The sequence below is a fragment of the Balaenoptera musculus genome, chromosome 1, assembly GCF_009873245.2.
Source record: "Balaenoptera musculus isolate JJ_BM4_2016_0621 chromosome 1, mBalMus1.pri.v3, whole genome shotgun sequence".
In the NCBI taxonomy this organism is placed as follows: Eukaryota; Metazoa; Chordata; class Mammalia; order Artiodactyla; family Balaenopteridae; genus Balaenoptera; species Balaenoptera musculus.
This window is the reverse complement of record NC_045785.1, coordinates 106,673,503-106,701,287: the sequence shown is the minus strand read 5'-3', so window position 1 is coordinate 106,701,287 and position 27,785 is coordinate 106,673,503. Positions and strand designations below refer to the sequence as shown.

The 27,785-nt window shown below is 38.3% G+C and overlaps 1 protein-coding gene across 3 annotated transcripts in view; it reads left to right on the top strand.

The window, feature by feature from the left end:
- LOC118899550 (flavin-containing monooxygenase 5) overlaps positions 1 to 25,818 on the top strand; it is a 29,986-nt gene extending 4,168 nt beyond the window's left edge. For 2 of the 3 annotated variants that reach the window (XM_036861333.1, XM_036861328.1), the window contains exons 3-9: positions 6,684 to 6,872; positions 8,838 to 9,000; positions 11,158 to 11,300; positions 14,080 to 14,279; positions 17,448 to 17,800; positions 23,456 to 23,528; positions 25,097 to 25,818. In XM_036861333.1, the coding sequence (XP_036717228.1) occupies positions 6,684 to 6,872; positions 8,838 to 9,000; positions 11,158 to 11,300; positions 14,080 to 14,279; positions 17,448 to 17,800; positions 23,456 to 23,528; positions 25,097 to 25,442 (1,467 nt within the window). In that variant the 3' untranslated portion in view covers positions 25,443 to 25,818. The remainder of the gene's footprint in view (positions 1 to 6,683; positions 6,873 to 8,837; positions 9,001 to 11,157; positions 11,301 to 14,079; positions 14,280 to 17,447; positions 17,801 to 23,455; positions 23,529 to 25,096) is intronic. The other variant, XM_036861338.1, reaches the window with a different exon arrangement.
- The last annotated feature ends 1,967 nt before the right edge of the window (positions 25,819 to 27,785 follow it).

Sequence of the window (27,785 nt, the reverse complement as noted above, 5' to 3'; positions counted from 1 at the left end):
CTCTGGTGCCCTGAGCTTTCTGGGGCCAGCACACCACCTCTTACCAGCAGATCTCAACCTTGTCTACACATTAGACAAGGAGCAATTAAAACAGGGTCTCTGGGAGTAAGGACCAGGCATTAGTATTTTAGAGTTCCCCAGATGAGTCCAGTGTGAAGACAATGCTGTGAACAACAGTCCTAAGACAGCTTCTGTCCCACGGGATTCTGAGAGTCTGTCAAAGCAACAGAAGCTCCACACTCTTCTCACTCCTCCCACTGAAGGGGAGTCATTTTTCTCCTTTCTTCTGCCCTTACTATTGCCTCCAATCCCTTCAGTTCCAATTACACTACCCTACGTCCCTGGTTCTCTCTTTTCTCATATGGACTTCCTACTCAATGCGAGTCATGTGCTTAGGCAGGAAATAGAATCAAGGCACATCTCTAGAGGTCAGATTATTCGCTGATGGTAGGAAATACTAAAATGCAGGAGCAGAAGCTTCTTTTTCCACTCACTGACCCAGTACTGCTCTGCCCTCACTCTGTTTTATAAAGCAGTGAGTTGACAGTGATGAACACCACCTAGGATCCAATCAGGTGTTTGGAAGGGCTTGAAGGTTTTTGTTGACACACAATAACACTTCGTTGTCTTAGTTACTTGAAAAAGAATACAAATATATGATTATTGTCACGGGGTAAGATCTGTGATTCATTTAGCTTAGTGACCCCAACAGACCTGCTGTGGAAAGCATGGCTCTACTCCTTGTACTAAACTTTGAACCCTTGGAAAACAGGGACAGACTTGTATTTTTTAGCATTAATATAGTGTTTTTATTACAGAGGGACTTTAGAAATATCTACTGAATGAATGAATGAAGTCAAATTTAATAGTTAGGAATGTGTCTACCCCTGCCCCCTCAAACATCTTGGTTCCAAAAGGACACTACCACTCATTAATTTAATTTTTTTTAAAAAACGTGCTATGTACAAACAACATGTTTAAATAAACTTTGAATTTTAGAGCTGTGTTAGATTTACAGAATTATTAGGAAGATAGTACAGAGTTCCCATATACCCCATGCCCAGATATTATTAACATCTTACATTAGCATGACACATTTGTCCTGATTAATGAACCAGTATTAATACATTATTATTAACTGAAGTCCATGCTTTATTCAGATTTACTTAGGTTTCTTTCCTAATGGCCTTTTCCTGTTCCAGTTGTTCCCATCCAGGACAACACATTACATGTAGTTGTCATGTCTCCTTAGGCTCCTCTTGGCTGTGACAATTTCTCAGACTTTCCTTGTTTTTGATGACCCTGACAGTTTTGAGGATTACTCGTTAGGTATTTTATAGAATGTCCCTCAACTGGGATTTGCCTGATGTTTTCATCATGGTTAGACTGGAGTTATGAATTTTGGGGAGGAAGACCTTAGAGGTAAAGTGCTATTCTTATCACATCATATCAATGGTACATACTATCAAACTTATCACACCGATTGATGTTAACCTTGCCGACCTGGCTTGAGATGGTGTTTATCAGTGTTTGCCACTGTAAAGTTGCTCTTTTTTTTCTCCCTTGTCATACTATACTCTTTGGAAGAAAGTCACTATGCACAGTCCACACTTAAGGTCAAAGTTGGCTATTCTAAGCCTCTTTTTTTTCCACATAAATTTTAGAATTAGTTTGTCAATATCTACAAAATAGTTACCTGGGATGTTGACTGGGATTGCGTTGAATCTACGAATCAAGTTGGGAAAATTGACATCTTAATGATACTGAGTCTTCCAATCTATGAGCACAGCATATCTTTCCATTTATTTATATCTTTGATTTTCTTCTTCTGTGTTTTACGGTATCTGCATGTAAGTCTCACACATATTTTGTTAGTTTTTTACCTAAGCATTTAATTTGGGTAGTGTTATTATAAATAGTATTTTTTTTTAAATTTCAAAGTTCAATTTTTCATTTCTGGTATATAAGAAGGTAATTGACTTTTGTATATTAACCTTGTATCTTGCAACCCTGCTAAAATTGCTTATTAGTTCCAGGAATTTTTTTTTTTACTTCTTTGCAATTTTCTACATAGACAGTCATATTATCTGTGAATAAAAATCATTTTATTTATTCCTTCCCAATCTGTATACATTTATTTCCATTTCTTATCTTATTACATTAGTTAGGATTTCTAGTACAGTGTTGAATAGAAGTGTAAGCGAGGCTATCCTTAACATGTTCTCAATTTTATGGGGAAATTGTCCATTTTCTCACTATTAAGTATGCTGTTAGCTGCAGGTATTTTGTAGATGTTCTTTATCAAATTGAAGATGTTTCCCTCTATTCCTAGTTTGCTGAAGGTTTTTAACATGAAGGTGTAGTATAAACAACGTTTCTAAAAAATTAAAGAAAAAATCATACCTCCTTAATAAATCAATTTGTTTTTCCTACTTTCAAGTTTTATTGATTTAAAATAAATAAAATATACTCGTATAACAGGGGAGAGATTATACAATGTGTAATTATATAAATATGGGTAGACATAGGTATACAGTTGCCCTAGGCATACATAATATTATATACTTGGTGATTGGAATGTGACCTGAATTTTGTAATATTACTTTTTCCACTTAAAGTTATATCATAGGCCATTTTCAATGTTTCTACACAGATTTCAAAATCATAGTTTTAAGTATCTCCAAATTCAATCTCTATAATTCACCCATTAATTCATTTCAAAGCATTTATTATGTATCCACTATATATGAGGTACTGTTTTGATGATAGAGATGCAAAAAATAAGACACAAATTCTACTTTTGGGTACCTCACAGTCATAGAAACAAATGCAGAATATCGTGTGTTCTAAGTTGCCTTGATGGAAATATGAGTGGAGAGTTTTGGCAGCTTGGAGGTTGAATGGGGCATTTAACTCAGTGGAGAGAGCAAGAAATACTTCTCCAAAGAAGTGACATTTGATGTAACTTTTGAATGATAGATAGGAATTTTCCAAATGAAGAAGCAGTACTGTAGTGTTACAAAAGTTTAAAGTTGTGAAAGAGTCTGGAATGTTTCAACAACAATTTAATGACTCAGAAGCTTGAAGTTAACTAAATGAAGATAAAAAGGTAGATTGGAATAGATTGTGAAATATGCTGAGTTTCAAAATAAGAAATTTGCTTTTCCAAATGGAATCAGTAGAGCCCATGAAGCAGTGGGGTGACAGGGTCTGCTTTGAATTTAGCAGTATACTTAAGGAGTGGTGTAGAAGGTAAATTCTGAATCATATTGAGATACCATAATTTACTAAACTCTTTTCCTATTGGGGGAGGGGGGCATTTTAAGTGGTTTCTAATTAATAGGTATTTTAAATACTATAAAATGAATATCTCTATGCATTTGATTTTATATTATTTTGCAATTTTCCTTACAACAAATTTTTGTGAATAAGATTAAAATATCTTATTCAACTGTTTTTAAATGAATTTTGATGTATTTCATTAGTTTGTTATGCATTATGTAAATTTACTTCCTGTTTCTATATGTACCTTTCTCAATATAATTCAACATACGTCTATTAAATATCTACTAAGTGCTATTTATAATTTTATATGCTGTAGGAAGGATCATGAATACAAGTAAAGGGACTTACAATCTAGTTGGGGAGATAAGGAATAGACTATAAGACATTATGGAGGTCTTTGAATCCTAAGCTGAAAAACATACACTAGAGAAAATGGGGCAGTATCCAAAATTTTAATTAGGACAGAGATATAACCATACCCTAGAAAGAACATTTTGTTTGAAGTCGGTAGGATAGATTAGAAGAGACTTGTAAAAACATCATTAGCAGCCAAAGGGAATGAGATCCTGAAGGATGGGGCAGAGGAATGGGAATGATCAATTCAGGATTCTGAAATTGAAAAATTCTTCTCTAAATATGGGAGGAAAATCATCTCTAATGTGGGCAAAGCCAGTGAACACTCTCCTTTGTGGCCATTTAATGATCAACAATACCCAGCATCCAAATATCTATTTCTGGAACAGAAAGAGAAGAGGGGGTCCAAATTGGTTAAGGTAATTTTCCATAATCAAAACAGTTTTTTTAGAAAGAAATCCTAAGTTATTTATTTATTTATTTGTGGCTATGTTGGGTCTTCGTTTCTGTGCGAGGGCTTTTTCTCTAGTTGCGGCAAGCGGGGGCCACTCTTCATCGCAGTGCGCGGGCCTCTCACTATGGCGGCCTCTCCCGTTGCGGAGCACAGGCTCCAGACGCGCAGGCTCAGTAGTTGTGGCTCACGGGCCCAGTTGCTCCGCGGCATGTGGGATCCTCCCAGACCAGGGCTCGAACCCGTGTCCCCTGCATTGGCAGGCAGACTCTCAACCACTGCACCACCAGGGAAGCCCTCAAAACAGTTTTTAAAAAGTCTAATAGAGTTGAAAAGTCATGGTTTGTGATATCTCAGTGACAGGCTAATATAACAATCTGGGTAGATACTGCTTTATTTTATGTGATCACTACAACACTCCCATGAGGTAGTGATTAGAAGTTTTTGAGGAAGCAAAGAAGTTAAACTTGATGGGGGAAGAACAGTGAACTGGGGTTTGATAACAGCTAGATCAATGCTTCTCAGCTTTCAGATGCATCTGAAACTCTTGAGGACTTTGTTAAAAGGCAGGTTCCGATTCAGTAGGTCTGGGGTGGGGCCTGAGATTCTGCATTTCTAACAATCTCCCAAGTGCTGCCCCTGCTGCTAGTCCACAGATCCTACTTTAGGTAGCAAAGATCTGGAGCAGTGCGTTCTCAAAATTACAGTGAATTTTGTTGGGCATTAAATGGTTCTGAGACCAATTCCAATGTGTGTGTGTGTGCGTGGGTGGCGGGTGGTCCCCAGACACCAGCAAACAATTCTCAACACTAGCAGGATGTCCAAGAATTCAACTCAATTCTGATGCCTATCTAACCAGAGACAGCGTCATATTCCACAGATTGAGGGCTCAGTTCTACAGGACTGCCCCCTCGAACCGACTTCAGACACCAGTCATAAGCCCAAGTTATTACCTGGGCTTCTGACCAACCAGCTACAGATTGGAGGTTCCAACGACCCCCTCCTTGGATTTGGACTTCAGATGACAGTCTCAGGTCCAGGTTGTTTGTTACCTATACCTCTGACCAACTGACTATAAATCAGAAATTCCCACGACCCCCCACCCCCTCCCCTTGGGTTTGATTAATTTGCTAGGGCAGCTCACAGAACACAGGAAACCCATTTACTCACTAGGTTACCGGTTTGTAATAAAAGAATATAATTTAGGAACAGGCAAATGAAAGAGATACATAGGGAAAAGGACACTGAGCTTCCATACACTCTCCAGGCACACCACTCTCCCCTAATCTCTTCGGTTCACCAACCTGGAAGCTCCCTGAACCCCATTCTTTTAGGTTATTATAGAGGCTTCATGACATAGGCATGATTGATTAAATCATTGGGCATTGGCTATTGATTCAACTTCCAGCCCCTGTCCCCTCCCCAGAGATCAGGGGATAGGCAACTGAAAGTTACAACCCTCTAATCACAGGGTTTGCTCCATTGGCAACCATCCCCCATCCTTAGTTGCTTTCTAAAAGTCAGCATATTAACATAACAAAGGGCACTTTTTATCACTCTCAACACTTAGGAAACTAGGAGAGTTTTGGGAGTTCTGAGCTAAGAACTGTGGAGAAAGACCAAATATATATGAGAAATATATTTTGACCATCTGGATGACCAAATATATATTTCCTATAAATCACAATATTGCAGGCATTTAGCTTATTTCATTTTTATGTTATAAATAATGCTATCATTAACATCCTTTAACATAAATCTTTGTCTACAATGCTGAATCTTTCTTTAAAAGGCTAAGTTGCAAGGGTTTCATATTCTTGCCACACTGCTGTCCAGAAAACATTGTACTAAGATCTCATTTCACCTCATTTTTGCTAACACTGAGTAATTGTCTTTTAATTTAGTAAAAACGAGGTAAAATGGGAACACATAGTGGACAGAATATAAGTTAGTACAGTGTTTCCTGGAGAACAATGTGGCAAGTGTATGAAACTCTTGAAACTTCCCTAAGCTTTGAAATATATATATACTATTTAAAAGACTATTACTCAGATGGGCAGTTCTCACTTGGAGTCTTATGTCATGGCACTCAGGTGACAGCTGGGACTGGACGTGTGCTGTGACCTCTCTGCTCACATATTTAGAACATCAGCTGGGATAACTAGAACTTCTGGGGGCTGGCTGCACATCTCTCTATCCCAAACATTCTCTTCATGTGGCTAGCTCGGGCTTCCTCACAGGATGGTGGTCTCAGGGTAGCTGGACTTCTTACGTGGCTGCTGACTTCCACCAGAGCAAGCTTTCTAAGAGACCCAGACAGAAGCTGCAAGACTACCTATCACTTAGTCTTGGAAGCCATTCAGTATCATTCCAACTGCATGCTGTTGGTCAAAAGCAAGTCATAAAGACAATTTAGATTCAAGGGGAAGAGACTGCATGAAGGCACAAATACTGGGAGATGTGAAGGGTTGTGGGGAGGGGACTTTTCTTTAATTGGCATTTCTTTCAGAAAACATTTTCAAATGTTTGTTGGCTGTTTATAAACCATGACCTTAATTCTCAAGTTGCTATGAATGCTTTTTATTTACTGCAGGAAGAACCTGAAGAAGGAAGGGCCAGTATTTACAAGTCACTGATCATCAACACTTCTAAGGAGATGATGTGCTTCAGTGACTATCCCATCCCAGATCACTATCCTAACTTCATGCACAACTCCCAGGTCCTGGAGTATTTCAGGATGTATGCCAAAGAATTTGACCTTCTAAAGTACATTCGATTTAAGGTAGGGAATTTCGTGGGTATCTCTGTGTTCAGAGTTTCAAGTAAATGAATAACTGTTCTCATTTACCAGTGCTTATGTATAGATTGGTTTGATATGCTCATGTATCTATCCTATCCAGACAGATTCTACTCTATGTCTTCTCTGTGTCTGAAAATATTCATGGAAAGGTCCCTCTTCTATATATTTTGACTGCAGATCTAGGAAGCCACCTTCATTTCATTGCCTTCATTCTATATCATTTGATTACAATAAAACAATGAAGGGAAGTGACAGGTATGGGAACTTTAAAACCTTCTGGTTCCACAACTTGTTCCACAACTTCCTGCTTAGCCCTTTTATACTTTCTGAAGTACTTTCCAGTGCATTATTTATGTGATCACAACAACCCAGTAAAGTAGATATTGAAAAGTTATGAGAGAACAAATAAGTTAACTCTGGTGTAGAGGGAGGAACATTGAATTGGGAAACAAAAACTTGAATTCTAGTCTTTGCTCTACCACTAATCAACTTGTGACTTCAGACAAGTAAGTTCCTCAATGTTGATGTGTCTTAAGTTTATTTGTAAAACAAGATGATTGTACTAGATCACGTCAGTGATTCCTTCCTGCTATAAAGTCTTCCGCGTTATTTCTATCATTCTAAACCACGACCATAAAATAATCGATATTTCTAACAGCTGGCAAAAAGCTGAAATCTTCTACCTTCTGATCATTCTACTAAATCATGACTCTTTCTCTTTAACAACAAAATTAAAATGGCAATATCCAGTGATGACTTACAAAGTCAGTCATTTACAGCCTAGTGGTCCTTCTCTTCACTTCTTTAAACACTTATTGAACAGGTTTGTTACCATACTAAGCAGTGAAGACACAAAAACAAAACAAAAAAAAAAACAGTGATTTCACAGTCTAGTTAAGGAGATAGAATAATGAAAAGAAATTTCATTGTAAACATAATTATAAAAATAAAGAGCTACAGAGTGATAAATGCCACTGAAATCTATACATTGCAGCTCAGAGGAGGGACACAGCCCATCAGGGCATGAGGCATCAGGCACCTGGGAATTTTTCTTAGAGGAGATAATACCAAGCTAAATGTTGAAGGGTGAGTATCTCCAAATGAAGAAAGAGTAAAAGGATGATCCAGGCAGAAGCACCAGCTTGTGTAAAAATAAGAACATGATAGAGAGGAACTATAAATAGTATAGGATGTCTCAGGTGTACAAGAGGGGTATCTCTACTAGTCAACCAAGACATTATGGTCATAAACCCTAGAAGCACAGGAACACATTTTTAATGTTTCCTTAAGCTGGGTAGAGTAACCCATATTTATGATTATTTTTTAAAGTTAAAAATTGTGCCACTGACTACCCCACCTCACACCTCCTTTCTTTATAGTTACTTGTAAAATGGGCATTTATGGGAGTCAAAGAGAGGTTCATTTACATAAAATATGAGCCACTGAGATGTTTTTCTACTCTATTAGGAAAGGGAGCCCTCTAGCTCAGTCACAAGTTTAAGGCCAGACAGTGAGAACAGGACTTGAGGTAAGAAGGCATCAGAGAGTCTCAGGATGTCTGGGGATATGGGGAGGAATAGGCATTTAGTGCATGGAGTGTCTCAGAAGCACAAGAGAAGCCCAAACTTTATTCAAGTATCACATTGCCTTAGGGTATGGTCCAAGAGAACTAGTAATTTGCACTTTTCTAGAAGCAGAGGAGAGTGCAACATTAGTCTGCCAACTCTGTTTTATTTAGCTTGCCTCATGGAAGTTTTCTCACTCTGACCACAGCCCCAAACAAAAAAGTTCTGATTTGTGGAGTATGAAAATCAAATATCCCTGCATGAGGCCTATTATGTGGTATCAGCCCTTTGTTTACCCTCTGCAAGGAGAGTCCTGTCAGGGAAGATGTCCACTATATAGGCTGTGGTTATAGTCTCCTGTGGCTACCCCTTTTCTTTTCAGACCACCGTGTGCTGTGTGAAGAAGCAGCCTGATTTCTCCACTTCAGGCCAATGGGAGGTGCTCACGGAATCTGAAGGGAAAAAGGAGGTGAATGTCTTCGATGGAGTTATGATTTGCACTGGCCATCACACCAATGCTCACTTACCCTTGGAAAGCTTCCCTGGTAAGTAGCCTACAAGGAAGGAAGACACTTGAACCATGCCTGTGACCTGATCCCTAAAGAATGGGAGGACTGTGGTCTGAGTGATTCCTACCTTGGGATGAAATAAGGCTTATCTTAATTCTGCATATTCTCCTGAAAGATGTCGGGGTAACTTGTATTAATGCTATTTAGGATGTAGAGATAACAGTAATTTGGGGGACTAGAGGAAAATTAGAAGGTTCTATATTTAGTTTTACAATAATTTTAGTTTTTTTAAGGATAAAAAGTTGATCCGCATTAGATTGAATAAGGCCTTTTTTTCTTTTTAAATTTTTATTGGAGAACAGTTGATTTTAAATGTTGTGTAAGGGCTTCCCTGGTGGCGCAGTGGTTGAGAATCTGCCTGCTAATGCAGGGAACACGGGTTCGTGCCCTGGTCCGGGAAGATCCCACATGCCGTGGAGCAACTAGGCCCGTGAGCCACAACTACTGAGCCTGCGCGTCTGGAGCCTGTGCTCCGCAAGGGGAGAGGCCGCGACAGTGAGAGGCCCGCGCACCGCGATGAAGAGTGGCGCCCTCTCGCTGCAACTGGAGAAAGCCCTCGCACAGAAACGAAGACCCAACACAGCCAAAAATAAATAAATTTATTTTAAAAAAAAATGTTGTGTTAGTTTCTGCTGTACAGCAAAGTGAATTCATTATACATATACATATACACTCTTTTTTAGATTCTTTTCTCATATAGCTCATTACAGAGTACTAAGAAGAGTTCCCTGCGCTATACAGTAGGTACCTATTAGTTATCTATTTTATATATAGTAGTGTGTGTATATGTCAATCCCAGTCTACCAGTTTAGGCGTCCCCCCCACCTTTCCCCCCTGGTAACCATAAGTTTGTTTTCTACCTCTGTGAGTCTATTTCTGTTTTTTTAAATTTTTGTTTATTTTTTTATTTATGACTGTGTTGGGTCTTCGTTTCTCTGCGAGGGCTTTCTCTAGTTGTGGCAAGCAGGGGCCACTCTTCATCACGGTGCGCGGGCCTCTCACTATCGCGGCCTCTCTTGTTGCGGAGCACAGGCTCCAGACGTGCAGGCTCAATAATTGTGGCTCACGGACCCAGTTGCTCCGCGGCATGTGGGATCTTCCCAGACTAGGGCTCGAACCCGTGTCCCCTGCATTGGCAGGCAGATTCTCAACCACTGCGCCACCAGGGAAGCCCCTATTTCTGTTTTCTAAATAAGTTCATTTGTACCATTTTTTTTAGATTCCACATATAAGCGATATCATATATTTGTCTTTCTCCGACTTACTTCACTCAGTATGACAATCTCTAGGTCCATCCATGTTGCTGCAAATGACATTATTTTGCTCTTTTTTATTGCTGAGTAATATTCCATTGTATATTTTTACCACATCTTCTTCAACCTGAATGAGGGCTTTTTTAGCAATCGAGGAAACAAACAGAAATACTGGGTTTCTAAGGAAGAAAATAAAGCTTAAAGAAAGAGTTTAATTACAGTCTTTGACCTGGATTTTCATTTTTTGGGGAAAAAAGCACTCTATGTATAGTTTAGAGTATATAAGAACATATATACTCCAATTGGAATGTAAGTAGGTATTTACAGATGATGAAAAGAGGGGGTGGGGGATGGGCAAAATAGGTGAAGGGGATTAAGAGATACAAACTACCAGTTATAAAATAAATCAGTCACACGGTTGTAATATACAGCACAAGGAATATAGTCAAAATACTGTAACATTGTAATAACTTTGTATGTTGCATAATCTATAAAAATATCAAGTTACTATGTTGTACATCAAAAACTGATATAATATTATGTCAACTATACTTCAATTAAAAAAAAATAAACAGGATGAAAAGACAAAAGCGAATGGAGATTTTCTGAAGCAGTTTGGATTTGTGAGTCCACAGGTCCAAAATACTAACAGATCCTGAGTTAAGCAGACTACTTATGATAAGGAAATCACAAGGTTCCACTCTTAGGCTATGGGAAAAGGAAACAGGCAAAATATTCAGAAAGGTAAGAGTGCACCTGAGTAAAAGCAGAACATATGGAGAATATATGCATAAACTCTACACACTGCAAAAAAATGAATGATTTAACAAATGATATCAGATAAACCATCACCCAATAATTATTTTCCCTTCTCTTGCAGGAATTGAGAAGTTCAAAGGACAATACTTCCATAGTCGAGATTATAAGAATTCAGAGAGTTTCACTGGAAAGAGAGTCATTATAATTGGCCTTGGGAATTCTGGAAGCGATTTGGCTGTGGAAATTAGCCACACAGCCAAGCAGGTTTGAATTAGTAAATTATTTACTTTGCTTCACCAAGGAAGCTGCAGGTGGACCCAACAGAGTGTATGGATACCTGCACACAGCCCATCAGTGCCAATGGCAAATGCATGGCTTGGTTTCACTGCCTCAGTTGGCAACATTATGATTGGTGATGTGATGGAGCCAAGGTTACAAGTTAGAGTCTCATCATTCATTTGGCCTCACACTAAGGAATTTGGTCATGACCACAGACTGTGCTCATAACCTCACTCAGCTGTCTCTTCAGAATGTGCCTCTGGCTCTGAAGAAGACCAAGTGATTGCTGGGAGAACTTGTTAGAATGCAGCATTTGGAGTGTGGATCACCTGTTGGCCAGCAGAAGTGCTATGCTCTTATCTGAAGGAAAGTGTACTCAGTCATTGAAAGCTTTTCACTCATAGGATGGTGGGGGAATTTTCCTCTTCACTCTTCATCACTCCCCAAATGGAAAACAGAAGTCTAATCCTTCTACAGACAACATGGGTATCAGTATGAAAAGCATCCACACTGTAGCACATGCAAGCAGCTCTCCCCAGCCTTTGCATACCATTAGGTAACACAGAATAACATTCACTCTGAAGCAATTTCTATGACCTTGAGGTTTTTTGGTTTGTTTGTTCTGTTTTTTGTATCATAGCTTTTGAACTGGGAAAAAAGTATCTTAATTATAAATTCCTAGAAAAAGACATCATTGATATATTTTGTTATTCACATCTTTATTGAATTGTAACTTTGTTGGCAATAAGTAAATGTCTGGCTGTTCTTCAGTAATTTTAATTAAGCTGTGCTTCTCCACAAATTGTTTTTAAATTATTATTATTATTTTTTTTTTAGGGTTGGCATTTACTTTATTTTTATTTATTTATTTTTTTAACATCTTTATTGGAGTATAATTGCTTTACAATGGTATGTTAGTTTCTGCTGTATAACAAAGTGAACCAGCTATACATATACATATATCCCCATATCTCTTCCGTCTTACATCTCCCTCCCTCCCGCCCTCCCTATCCCACCTCAAATAGAAGTTTAATGCCACAACTTTGTGAAATGAACTTTACCCACAAACTCCATTCAATAACACTTCTTCTCAGGTCTATCCCCATCTATCCCCACAAAACTGATTTCATATATTACTCCATGAATTAATTCAACAAGCATTTATTAGGAAATAGGTATATAAACAATAAAGGGTAAAAATGTATGTGGGTGCTATGATAAAAGAATGTACAAGGTATGTGGTGGGGACCGAAGGCATGAGCTTTCTTTAATACCATTGGCTTGTTAAATGGTCAGTTATAGAGGAGCTGGGCCTTACAAGCACTGAGCAATTGTAAATTGCCAAAGAACAAGGCAGCAAGAGCGGGTGGAGGTAAGGTGGTTGTGTCTGAGAAAGCTTTGTGACCTATGTATTATTGCCACTATTTTATACACAGAGAACTTTTTAACTGAAGCTCTGAGCATTTACATTACTCGTAACCGATACTAAAAAAGTTATACACACTGCACACAAAACCATTTGATTTCTAAGACTACACACAGGCTCTTTCAACGGTGACACGTAAAAGTGCTTATTTATGATAGCAGTTAAGGTCACCATCGGTGAGAATATATTTATGAAGTACATGATTATCCCTCTGTAGACAGGTCACCTTTTAACATGAGGGCTTAGACAAAAGACCATAAAACAATGGTCTTGTATAGCTTACAACCCTGGAAACTATCTCCAGCGAGTTTTATAATATAGAGAAAGTGATGCTTTTGCCAGGTAGTTGAATACCAAACTTTTATTAAGTGGACTTTAGCCAGCAGATAACACAGAAAGACGGACCAGCTCCCTGTGGTTCTACTTGCAATCTTCAGTTTTTCCCTTAAATCATCAATGAAACATTACTTAAGCACAGGCTTTGGAGTCAGTTAGACTTAGGTTGGAAATTCAGCTCTACCATTTAGTAGCTATATGATCTCAGGCAAGTTATTCGTCCTCTCCATGCTTCTCATCCATAAAATGGACATAACAATACCTACCTCAAGAGGTTGTTGTATTGATCAAATAAAAAATATAGATAAAGGACCTAATACAGTGACTGACAGGTTACAATTCTCAATAAAAGGAAGTGATGCTGATGATAGGCTGGGGACTAAAGGGTGTATATGCTCTACCTCCCTCCTTGGAGAAAACACATTTGGAAAGATAAAAGATAAGAATATATAATATTAAATATCAATATAAATGATAAGTTTTTTCTATTACTGCAAACAATGTCAAAGGCAAAAAAAAAAAAGACAGGAGATTTCAGATCAAATGATGTCCAGTTGCTTTCAGCTTTACTGTTCCATGATTTTAAATGAGTTGGACAGGTGACAAGTGCTAGAGAAGTTCAGAAGATGGGGAGAAAATTATCAGCCAGAACAGTCAGTAGTGTCTTCATGGAGGAGGGAGATTTGATCTGGATCTTAAAAATGAATAGGCTTTGGAGAATGAAGGGGATAGGGGGCTTTTCAGGGAGACATAATGACATTAAACAGAAATGCACTGGTAGTTCAGAGCAAGGCATAGTCTTGGTCAGTGACTACACCAATTTAATTGTAAGCTTAGTGTTTGAGAAGAAAATGGCAGGAAATTTAAATGTATATATATTGGCAGGGAATAAAAAGCCAGACTAATCAGTTTGAAATTCATCTTGAAGAAAATGGGTTCCCATTCCTTCAGAGAAATGAGTCAGGGAATGGCAAAAACAAACATTTTTTCCCCATGCCTCAGGTTTTCCTCAGCACCAGAAGAGGGGCTTGGATCTTCAATCGTGTCGGAGACTATGGATATCCTTTTGATGTGTTATACTCTTCTCGATTTCAATATTTTATGAAGAAGATTTGTGGCCAATCATTAGCAAATATATTTTTGGAAAAAAAGATGAACCAAAGGTTTGATCATGAAATATTTGGCCTGAAGCCTAAACACAGGTATGTCCCAGGCTGGGAGGTGGGCAGTAACAGCCAAGGCAAAGAATAAGGACTGTTCACATAGGCTAATAGTATAGCTACCTCTATCTGTACTTTAAGCAAATCCACAGAATCTGAGATTAGATTTCTACCTTTCCCCCACAGAAGTCCAAGATCTATTGGTCTATAATTTTCAGGCTATAATTCTCCTTGGCATTAACCATTTTATCATTCCCCGAGGTACCAGTTCTTTTTACATGATGCCCAATAGCAACAACAAAGTGGTAGTAGCAGGCAATGTATCATTCATTCATTCATCCAACAAATAACTGAGCATCTGTTATGAGCCAAGCATTATACTGGCATGAGAATACTGAGACTAAAGATCTAATAGTAATAGTAATACTAATAATAACACCGTACCTTTTTGAGGACTTAATATAAGACAAGCATGGTTTTAAATGAGTTACACGCATTATCTCATTTAATCCTCACAACAGTGCTATAGGTGGGTACTATTTTGATCTCCATTTTGCAGATATAAAAACTGACACTTAGAGAAACTAATTTGCCCAAGATCACACAAGTAATAAATGACAGACTCGAGAAATGGATATTTCCTTTAATACTCTAACAAGAAGACAAACAATAGACTATGATAAAGAAATGCATGGAGTGCTATGAGAGTAAGAAGGATGGGAGTTCTCACACAGCCTAGAAGGTAGACTGTGACAGCATTTCTAGAAGCTGATTTTAAATGCTGTTTTCCCCTCCAGCTTTTAATTTTTTTAATGTTTAGATTTACTTGCTATAAAATAGTAAGTACAATGAGCACCCATATACCCTTCACTTAGATTCACCTATTATTCACAGTTTACTATATTTGCTTTTTCCCTCTCCCTCTCTCTGGAGATAGATAGATCCATACATATATAGCATCCATATATACATACATATATTCATAAATTTTTTCTGAAACATTTGAGAGTAAGCTGCAGTCTATATGACACTTTACCCTACATTCTTTAGCATATATTGCCTAAGAAAAAGGGCATCCTTCTACATAAACATAATTATCACACTTAGTAAATTTAACATTGATAAAATACCATTATCTAATATAATGCATATTCACATTTTCCAAATTGTTTCAATAATATTTGTAGCTTATCTATTTATTTTTTGGCCACACTGCATTGCTTAAAGTTTGGAGTCCTAACAACTGGAATGCCAGGGAATTTCCTGTAGCTTTTATAGTTTTAAATCCAGGGTCCTGTAAGGTATTACACCATTGTATTTAGTTGTCATATCTCTTTAATCTCTCTTAATCTGAAATAAATCTCCATTTTCTTGACATGGATTTTTGGTTTTTTTTAAGAATTGAAGCCATTTGTTTTGCAGAAAGTCTCTAAATTTGGACTTTCATAGTTGTTCTTCCTCTATTATATTTAGGTTAAACAATTTTGGTGTGAATATTCATAGGTTATGTTGTACTTTCTTGGTGGATCACATCAGGAGCCATATGATAGCAGTTTATAGCATATTAATGATGTAAAATTTGACAACTTGGATTAGGTGGTCTACCAGGTTTCTCTTTTGTAAAGATGTTTTTTCCTTTGAAACTAACCAGTGGGGTGATACTTTGAGACTGTGTTCCCCAACCTTTCAGCCATTTATTTCACCCAATTATGGAAACTGTAGCATCCATAACTTTGGTGATCACAAAATAAATTGAGGCTTTATGGAATAATAAGACATAGTCAAACAAACAGGGTAAGGAAGTAGCATTCTAATTATAAATACAAGGTCTTGGAATAGCAAAAAATACATTATGCTCTGAGGCTGAACATAGTTTGGTTTGGCTGGACTATAGGCGAAGATGGAAGAGTGACTGAGTACATCACCTGGTTCACTGGGCAGATACATGAAAATGTTTGTATGCTCTGCTAAATAAAAAGTTTAGAATGAAGACAGCCCAGAGCCATTGAAAGATTTTAAGCAAGTGAGTGACATAATAATAAATATATTTTGGAACAATCACTCCAAAAATGATGTAGAAGATAGATTGAAAGGGGATGGAGCAGGAGGCCCTAAAAGACAGCTGTAATGGCCCAGGTGAAACAGAATAAGTAAAACTATTCTGGGGATGTTAAGAGGAGAAAGGGTGGCCTTGGTGATCAGATGTAAGACTCACAGTTTTGTGGCTTGGGCAACAATGTGGATGGTGGTACTGTTAGTGAACAGGAGTAAGTTTGGAGAGAAAGATGAAATGATGAGGTTGGAATGAGAACAGAATCTGTACCTAAAGGTTTGCGTCAAAGAATTACTAAATGTAGCAAACAAGTAATACTGTTTAAACATATGTTGTTCCTAAGAAGAGGCCAGCTCTGTCTGAACATGATGGGCTGAGGATTCTCAGAGTCTGTTAACACAGGATCCAAGTATTCACACTGCTTTTAGAAAGGTCCAAGGTTCTCACCTTATCCTATGCTATTTCGAGGAAACACTACTTACCATGCCTAGAGTATCTCAAGGGAGTTCATAAAAAACCATTTGATATAAATCCTAAAATCCTAGGCTGTGTGACCTTGGACAAGCCACTTAACTTCTTTAGGCCTCAGTTTCCTCATCTATAAGACCTGGATAATGACAATTGTCCTGCTTCCTTCGTTGGGTTTGCGTGAGACTCAAATACGGTAATGTATGTAAAATCAATTTATAACTGTAAGTCACTATACACGTGTAATTTATTATACCTTTTGGAAAATGATGGTCCAAGCCTAGCTCTTGGGCCTTTGAAGAGGAAAAGAGACTCAACAGAATGCTGATAGTCCAGTTCTGCATATTTCTTGATATATGGATAGAAGCTACTAGACTGTGGACTTATCATATCACTGAGAGCATTATTAGTCCTTGAGAAGCCATGCACGTACTCATCAAATAAAATAATTCTTCCCTCAGTTCTCCAACATCTTCTCTTTAAATGTCATCCAGGGTCCAACTTTTACTCTGAGATCCTTATCTTTATCAAGCTGGTATACATTAGACCTTTCCCAAATTTCATGAATAAAGGGAGACTACTAGCATATTGATTAATCACCTCAATCAAAATAGAATTTTACTTACATGGTAATGATCGTTCCCTCTCATGATCTCTCTTGATTTCTCCTTCTTTATCATCATTCACAGAGCTCTGAGTCAGCATCCAACGGTAAATGACTTTCTGCCAAATTGTATAATTTCTGGCTTGGTGAAGGTGAAATCAAACGTGAAGGAATTCACAGAGACAGCGGCCATATTTGAGGATGGCTCCAGGGAAGATGACATTGATGCTGTTATCTTTGCTACAGGCTATAGCTTTGCCTTTCCTTTTCTTGAAGATTCTGTCAAAGTAGTCAAAAACAAGATATCTCTGTATAAAAAGGTCTTCCCTCCTAACCTAGAAAAGCCAACTCTTGCAATCATAGGCTTGATCCAGCCCTTGGGTGCCATTATGCCCATTTCAGAGCTCCAAGGACGCTGGGTCACTCAAGTATTTAAAGGTAAGTGACCATGCAAGATGACTACCTAATTACTTAGTGGCTTGTTTAATTATGTTTATGTTCTTGCTTATAAATAGCTGAGACAGTATGTATGATTGTAACAGTGCCTGGCACAAAATTAGTGCTCAAAAATTAATTTTTGAAGGAATATAAAGTAGTAATTTATAACCATGGACATATAGCAAAATCTACTAGGAAGTTTTCTGAAAATAGGCATGCTTTGCCTGGTGGTGTTTATTTAATAAGTCTCGGGTGGGGCTGACATAAGATTGTTGAGAAAATGTTCCCCAGGTGATTCCAACGTGCACTCCAGATTAAAATCCACTCATCTAGATTTTAGACAACTGATACATATTTGTGAAGCAAAAGAATTTAATCTTCTTTCATTATAGTTAGAGAAAGTCAAATATAGAAGTGCTGTGATTTCATTTCAGACAAAAATTAAGAGCTGGTTAAAGACTAGTCCAGAATGAAAAAGATTCAGCCACTCAAAGTGTTACTTTCCCCCCTTTATGTTCCCTCTTTCAGAAAGTTTTGCCTAGGAAAACATGAGAAAAAACTTTGGGGTTTGAGATAGTAGGCTCAATATGAATCAGCAGAAGGATGTGGCTTCCAAAAGACTTAACTATATCTGGCATCATTAAAAAACTATAATGTCCTGGAATTTACAACTGTTCTTCCCTGAACTAGCAAGACCACACCCACAGACATTTTAAAAGTGAAACTGGAGTACATTAAAAGGAGAGAGACAAGAATGGTTAAGGGATTTGAAAATGTGCCATTTGAAGTACAACAAAAGGAGCTGGAGAGGTTTGGCCTAGAGAGGATAATATTTACGGGAGATATGAAAGTTCCTTTCAGATACTTGAATAGATGCCCCATGGCAGAAGGTTTTATATATTTGCTTAGTATCACTTCAAAGGGTTGAACCAGAAGCAAGGAGTGAAATTCTGAGAGTTTGCACAGTATCAGCTTAACATTAAAAATAAACTTTGACCAGGCCAATATGAAGCAGATTCAAGCCTCAGAATAGGGAGAAATCAGATGACTTTTAAGGTTCCTTCTAACAAAGAAGTCCTTTGATTCTATGGTTACTATAATAAAATTTGCTACCATTACTAATGTTTAATTAAAAATATTCAAAGTTCTTGTTGAGGGACTTCCCTGGTGGTCTAGTGGCTAAGACTCCGCATCCCCAATGCAGGGGGCCTGGGTTTGCTCTCTGGTCAGGGAACTAGATCCCACGTGCCTCAACTAAAGATCATGCATGCTGCAAAGAGGATCTTGCATGCCACAACTAAGACCCGGCGCAGCCAAATAAATAAATAAATATTTTTTAAAAACGTTCTTATTGAAATTACAGATTCTTCTTCCCTAGTGAAGATCCTCATGGTAGCAGAGAAAAAAGAAGCAATGATGTTAGAGTTGATAGATAAAAAACTTTTCCAAATTCCCCAAAATTCTTTCATTTCTTTTTTTTTTTTTTTTTTAATTTTTTGGCTGTGCCGTGTGGCATGTGGGAATCATAGTTCCCCAACCAGGGATCGAACCCATGCACCGTGCAGTGGAAGCATGGAATCTTAACCTCTGGACTGCCAGGGAACTCCCAAAGTTCTTTCATTTCTTCATTCTTCATTCTTTCATTTTCAATTCCTCTTAATTCTATCCAGTAGATCATGTACTCCTTGAGCACTGGACCAGCAATCCAATGCAAGTAATCCATTAAGTTGGCTTAATTCCAGTCATATAAAGTGGATCTTTTAATTGGGTCAATAAAGTAAGAGGAAAAAGTTGTTTTTAAATAGGCCACATCATCTTAGTACACTTTGAACAAAAAGGAGACTCTTTTCCAGGACCAAGTGAACCATTGAGAGGATTAGGGAAAATGAGTATTTGGAAGATTCCACATTATGACTGTGGGATTAGGGGATCTTAGGGGAAATGCACAAAAAGCTCAGTTCCCTATGCTAGCAAATCTTAGTTAGTGCTAATCCCTCTAGCTTTCTTCTTAACACTTGAAAGGAAGGAATCATCAGAGAATCCCTATAACTTTATCAAATTTCCAAAAGGAACCCTGAGTTTTTTGTTCTACTGTCTGCCTACCAAATCCTTGCCTTTCTCATCCCAGAATTCTACCTTCACTGTGCCAATTTTAAGACCATTCTTTCACACCTGCCCAACTCAGCCTGTCCTCTTCCCTGGCCTGTCCTTTAGCCACCAAACCCCATTTCCCTACTTCCTTTGTTCTCTAGAATTACTATTATCTTGTCAAGAAAATATTCCACCCTTTTCTAGAACACTGAACCCACTTGCTTGCCTTGGCAGAAATCTAGTTTTCTTTTGTCTCGCTTGTAGCCCTCTCAAGAGCCCTTGCAAGTGTTCCACTTTCATTTAGTAACTTTCTTCCCTTGCAAACCGTATGAAATGATACCAATTCTCTGGATCACAAGGAGGCATTATGTCATACCATGGCATTCAAGTTCCTCCACAAATTGGATACAGGCTGCTTTCTCAGGCCCATCTTTTGCAGGTCTTTACCATCCATCCTACAGTCTTCTAGATGCACTGAATGACTTACCCACTATGCAGCAAACACAGTAGATACTCTTGTACCCTGTGCCTTTGCTTCTGCTGTTCTCTCTGCCTGGTATTCCTCCCCTTTACTCGTTATTTGTGTGGGAAAAGCCTGTTTATTTCCTCCCTCTCTTTGTAGTATATTGAAAGCTCTTTAAATAAAAGAATCATGTTTATTTGCCTTTGTCTTCCAAGTCTAGACCAGTGCCTAGCACATGGGAGGTAGCTAATACATCTCTATTCAATGACTGCAAGTTTACTTTTGGAGGTTTTCTAAACTCTACAGTAGAAAGTTCTTATCAGAGGATCTCAGCTTATGAACTACCTTCTCAATTTCCAGTCATGGTAAAAGGCTGGACTGGACTGAAAGAGCAGAATGGCAGTCACACCTCCTTTCTCTTGTAACATTATCTTTACATTAAACATGCAGGGACTAGTCAGGATTACATAAATACAATCTGCCATAGGCCCGAGAGCCGACTGAAAGACTTAGTTCCACAGAGTTATAATTCAGGCTCGCCCCTTTTGAACCTTGTCTTGGAACCCTTAGGAAATATCTGAACTTCAGTTCCATACTGTTCTTCAACAACATTCTTCAGCTAACATTTACTGGCCTCTTAGTATATGCCAGACCCTCTGCTAGATGCAAATATGACCAAACAGAAAATTCCTATCTTTATGGAACTCAGAGTCAAGCAAGGGAGACAAGTAAACAGACATTTAATGTGTTCATTCATTCAGCAGATATTTACTATATCCTAAACAAGGGTCCAATAACAATGTAGAGGAGCTGGCTATGGGAGCAGGAAGGAACAAGTACCCAATTCTCCCTACAACTGCAAACACACTGTAAAAAAGTAAGATTTTACTAAAAGGACAAGGCCATCTTGACCATAACAGAGAAGAGAACAATTAGTAATATTTATGCAAAGTTAGAGGAAATGACAAAATAAACCAAGTCCTGAGAACTACAAGGAGTTCAGAATTCTGGGGAATAAAGTATTATAGGAATTAAAGAAAATGAAGCTGGAGATATTTATAGAGGCAAAACCAAGAAAAATCCTTAGGTGCCATGCCAGAAGTTTACATTCAATGTAGGCAATAGAGAACAACTGAAGGATTAACTGGGAAATGGGGAGTCAAATCAGATTTGTAATTCAGAAGATGTATTAGAGGGAAATGAAATGGGAAATAGGTCAGTTTCGAGCCTGTGACAAATGTCGAAGAAAGACATAATGAGGGCTTTAAAGTAAGGTAAAGGAATACGAGGAGAAATATTTGAATGAAATTTCATTGGTGAATTTGAAAGGATTTGGATGGAATGTAGGTTGGAGATGAAAGAGAGAAAAGAATCTGCTCAGGGGCTATGGCCATTGATGTAAACTGGTAATATAAGAGGAGGAGCAAGATAGGAAGGAGGGAGATACATATGGTAAAAATGACATGTGCCTGAATGAGGAAACACTGCAACAACAGTATCGATGAATTAAGAACTGCACCACCGGATACAGTACACATCTTTATATATTCCTATCTATCTACCTATCTAATTTATAGTGATTTTTTGTTTGGTTGGGTTTTTGTTTTTTGTTTTGTTTTGTTTTTTGGATGAATTGGCTGCCTCACAGGCAAGAAATCACCTCCTCCTCCATAATGTTTCTAGTTAAGAGAAGTAAAAATTACGGTTTTACTATGAGAAATAATTTGGAAATCAACTTTCAAACTGTGTTTCATGAGCATCTTAAGACCTGTGATTAACTTCAAATGAAGCGTTTCAGTGATTCCTCATTGACTTATGCATATCATAATTCCCAAGGCTAAAATGAAAAGAACACATGGCAAAACACAGAAGGCTATTTCTTGAGTGCTGAATTTTGAGTCTCATGTTTTAAGAGGGACACACCAGGATAGTTACTGGAGTGTGCCCAGAGAAAGGCAAACAGTGGGGCAGAGAACGTGAAACCTGTTATATGGGGAACTGTTAAGGCTTTAAGGCTGATAATGGGAAGACTTAAAGAAGTTATGACAGTGGTTCTCAAATGGTTCAAAGGCTGTCATTTGTTAATACTAGACTCCTTGGCTCCAGAAGGCAGAGCTAAGTCCACTGGTGCCAGTTGCATGGAGCCAGGTTCTGGGGTCAATGAAAAGAATAATGTTCCAGCAAGTAGAGCAGCCAAACAATTAAATCATCTCCTCAGGTGATGAGATCCCCATCACCAGAGATATTTAAGGAGGAATGAGATAACCACTTGAGAGTACTTGTAGAGAGAAGGATCGTATTAGGTAAGATATATTCCCATTCTAAAATTACACGTTCCAGAATTTTGTGGAATAACACTTTAGAGTTGGGTGTGGCTAAAGTTTTCTACATGGCATAGTGATTGTAAATCCGGGCATAAAGCTAATCATTTAAATTAAGAGTTGTCTATGTTGACTTAAATACTATTCTACCTTTGTCTAGCCATGTCCTTGGTGTTAAATTCCTGCTACTGGAACTGTTTGTGCATTAGTGCTTAAATTTATTTGTTAAAATTGGGTATTATGAGTTGCCTTTGACCTTCCCCCTCACTCTCACCAAATAAAAAATTTAGAAAGTAAGGCTTATCTTCCATGGAACTTTAGGCATACAATAGGACTGAGAGTTTACTTTTACTTCTTTCTCCCTGTGGTATAAAGCCTCTTTGTTATTAAGAGTACAAGTACATGTGTGTTTCCAATCCTCCCCCCTCGTTTTACTTTGTACCTCATTTTCCATATACTTTTAAGGCCATTTATCATTTCCTCATGTCCAGATTTCATTTCCCAATTGAAAGACTATGTTAGGGAGGAGGCAGCTTTTGGTTGGAAAGCAGATTAGGAGAAATATCTTTCAAAGACAAAGTAGAAAAGAGTAAGTTACTGAGGTTAATATGATTATATTTTGGTGGTGGTAGGCTAAGGTGATCAAGTGAAGGTGTAACCCCCTTGCTACAGACAACTAGCCTGTATTTCTTTGAATTTTCCATAGCATGGTAATTGTTAATAGGATTAGTGTTCATACTGAGGTCATTTTACACTTAAAATTTTGATTTTTCTCTTTAGGGATAAAGACATTACCCTCACAAAATGAAATGATAAAAGAAATAGCTAAGGTTCAAGAGGATATGGGCAAAAGGTAAGAGTACTCCCAGGAAGACAGGTGGTTAATTTTCCCCACTTAGTTCTTCTTCTTTTTTTGGCTGCATTGGGTCTTCGTTCCTGTGTGTGCGCTTTCTCTAGTTCTGGAGAGCAGGGGGCTACTCTTCTTTGCGGTGCATGGGCTTCTCATTGTGGTGGCTTCTCTTGTTGTGGAGCATGGGCTCTAGGCACGTGGGCTTCAGTAGTTGCAGCATGTGGGCCCTAGAGCGTGTGGGCTTCAGTAGTTGTGGTGCATGGGCTCTAGGGTGCATGGGGTTTAGGAGTTGTGGCAAACGGGCTCAGTAGTTGTGGCACACAGGCTTAGTTGCTCCACAGCATGTGGGATCTTTCTGGACCAGGGATCGAACCCGTGACCCCTGCATAGGCAGGCGGATTCTTAACCACTGCACCACCAGGGAAGTCCCCCAACTTACTTCTTAATAAGAGCAATGTTGTACTGTATTTATTGTCCTTGTGTTCGTTTAAGGATTTAGATTATATTTTGAAGGAAAAGGAAATAATAGTTTGTGACAATAGAATAGAGAATTACCACCAAGTGGTTTGAATATGGATGGGAAAGGAGAGAAAACCTTAAGAAAATTCTACGTTTAGGGCCTAAAAGAAAACTCAAGTAGGAAAAAGCACATGGAGAGAAAACCTGGTATATTATTTTGGCAAGGATTACATGAAGGGCTATTAGAGCTGCCAGAGGAAGGGCAATGATGAATTAATGAGAGGTAGATATGGTTAAATTACAAATCTGTAGGTAGATTTACAAATCTGCAGAGGCCACTTTACTGGCTGTCATGTGACAGCATACTTAGGTCACAGTGGCTCTTAGTATGAGTAATCTATAGGATCTGGGAAGGTGGTACCATCAGCTAGTATTTTAGTGATTGGGTGGACACATTTAGCAATCTGAATTTCAGAACTTGAGCTTATTCACTGGTGATTTTTATTTGAACAAAGTTGATGTTGATGAAGTTCCTAGATTTTTGTGGAGAAGTCAGAGGCACAACCATCCCATGCCCAAAGATGTGGTTTTCTTCAACTGATTATACCAGCATAACTCTCCCTTCTGCAAGGAGGAGAAAGACAGTTTTTACTTAACCCTGATACCCTTTCTAGGTGCTCTCCTATTTTCCTCCTTCCTTTCACTGCCAAACTTCTACAATATATATTCTACATTATATATATTGACTTGTAATACTTTCCTCTTTGTTCTCAGCTTATCTATTTCTTCCACATCCTTCAAGGACTTATCATAGCTCTATGTTAACTAACAACTTCTACATTTCTATTTAGCAGTCTAAAACCACGTGGTTTACCGTAAGTCTTATATTCTTGTCTGTTTCATGTGAAGTCTTACCTTCTCTGTTTCATGTGTATCTATCTTATCTAGTTCAGTAGATTATAAGGCCCTTAAGAATAGACATGTCTTTTCTTTCTTCTCTATTTTCTACAGCTCCTAGCCCAAAATTGAGCCAAGAGCAGAGAGAAAGCATTGATTAATTGATGGAGTGACTGAATTGTTAATAGGCATGCCTTCTGTCTTCTCTGCTTCAGGTATGTGGACAGCCAACGCCATACCATTCAGGGAGACTATATAGATACCATGGATGAGCTTGCTGATCTGGTGGGCGTCAGGCCTAATCTACTGTCCCTGGCCTTTACTGACCCCAAATTGGCATTACAGTTATTTTGGGGACCCTGTACTCCAATCCAGTATCGGCTACAAGGCCCTGGAAAGTGGGATGGAGCTCGAAAAGCTATCCTCACCACAGAAGATCGTATCAGGAAGCCGCTAATGACAAGAGTAATTGAAAGCAGCAATTCCACAACTTCAACAATAACAATGGCCAGGTTTATGCTGGCTGTGGCTTTCTTTGCTATAATTATGACCTATTTTTAGCTGTTCCATTGTCATTGTCCCAGTTTTCTTTGAAAGCTGGATCTGGAGATGCCTTCAGAACCTGACAAGATTGAACAACTCTCAGCTTCACATTGCCCAGAAATCTACTTTTATTTCTCTTTCCAAAGCATTAATCCTTTTTCCTCTTTTCCCTACAGTGAAATCCCACCTTTTCATTTGTACTGACTTACCACCCTTACTCTTAGGACCCATCACTTTTTCCTTTCAGTCATTCCTGGACTGTGAGCTCAGATACTCTTTTAGTCATCTTTGTTTTGTCCTTAGCAGAGTTCCTGACATGTGGTAGGTGCTTTCTTTTCTTTTTTTCACATCTTTATTGGAGTAGAAAGGCTTTACAATATTGTGTTAGTTTCTGCTATACAACAAAGTGATTCAGCTATATGTATACATATATCCCCATATTCCCTCCCTCTTGAGCCTCGCTCCCACCTTCCCTATCCCATCCCTCTACCTCTTCACAAAGCTCCGAGCTGATCTCCCTATGCTATGCAGCAGCTTCCCACTAGCCATCCATTTTACATTTGGTAGTGTATATATGTCAATGCTACTCTCTCACTTCATCCCAGCTTCCCCTTCCCCACGGTGTCAAGTCAGTTCTCTATGTCTGCATCTTTATTCCTGCTCTGCCACTAGGTTCATCAGTACCGCTTCTTTAAATCCCATATATATGCGTTAACATACGGTATTTGTTTTTCTCTTTCTAACTTACTTCATTCTGTATGACAGATTCTAGGTCCATGCACCTCAGCACAAATAATTCAATTTCATTCCTTTTTATGGCTGAGTAATATTCCATTGTATATATGTGCCACATCTTCTTTATCCATTCATCTGTTGATGGACACTTAGGTTGCTTCCATGTCCTGGCTATTGTAAATAGTGCTGCAATGAACATTGTGGTACGTGACTCTATTTGAATTACGGTTTTCTCAGGGTATATGCCCAGTAGTGGGACTGCTGGTTCATATGGTAGTTCTATTTTTAGTTTTTTAAGGAACCTCCATACTGTTCTCCATAGTGGCTGTATCAATTTACATTCCCACCAACAGTGCAAGAGGGTTCCCTTTCCTCCACACCCTGTCCTGCATTTATTGTTTGTAGATTTTCTGATGATGCCCATTCTAATGGGTGTGAGTCAATACCTCATTGTAGTTTTGAGTTGCATGTCTCTAATAATTAGTGATGTTGAGCATCTCTTCATGTGCCTCTTGGCCATCTGTATGTCTTCTTTGGAGAAATATCTATTTAGGTCTTCTGCCCATTTTTGGATTGGGTTGTTTGTTTTTGTGTTATTGAGCTGCATGAGCTGATTGTATATTTTGGAGATTAATCCTTCATCAGTTGCTTCATTTGCAAATATTTTCTCCCATTCTGAGGGTTGTCTTTTGGTCTTGTTTATGGTTTCCTTCGCTGTGCAAAAGCTTTTACGTTTCATTACGTCTCAGTTGTTTATTCCTGTTTTTAATTACCTTATTCTAGGAGGTGGGTCAAAAAGGATCTTGCTGTGATTTATGTCATAGAGTGTTCTGCCTATGTTTTCCTCTAAGAGTTTTATAGTATCTGGGCCTTACATTTAGGTCTTTAATCCATTTTGAGGTTATTTTTGTGTCTGTAGTTAGGGTGTGTTCTAATTTCATTCTTTCACATGTAGCTGTCCAGTTTTCCCAGCACCACTTATTGAAGAGGCTGTCTTTTCTCCACTGTATATGCTTGCTTCCTTTGTCAAAGATAAGGTGACCCTATGTGCGTGGGTTTATCTCTGAGCTTTCTATCCTGTTCCATTGATCTATATTTCTGTTTTTGTGCCAGTACCATACTGTCTTGATTACTGTAGCCTTGGAGTATAGTCTGAAGTCAAGGAACCTGATTCCTCCAGCTCCATTTTTCTTTCTCAAGATTGCTTTGGCTATTTGGGGTCTTTTGTGTTTCCATACAAATTGTAAAATTTCTTGTTCTAGTTCTGTGAAAAATGCCGCTGGTAATTTGATAGGGATTGCATTGAATCTGTAGATTGCTTTGGGTAGTATAGTCATTTTCACAGTATTGATTCTTCCAATCCAGGACCAAGGTATACCTGCCCAACTGTTTATGTTATCTTTAATTTCTTTCATCAGTGTTTTATAGTTTTCTGAGTACAGGTCTTTTGCCTCTTTAGGTAGGTTTACTCCTAGGTATTTTTGTTGTTGTGATGGTAAATGGGGTTGTTTCCTTAATTTCTCTTTCTGATCTTTCGTTGTTACTGTATAGGAATGCAAGAGATTTCTGTGCATTAATTTTGTATCCTGCAACCTTATCAAATTCACTGACTAGTTCTGGTAGTTT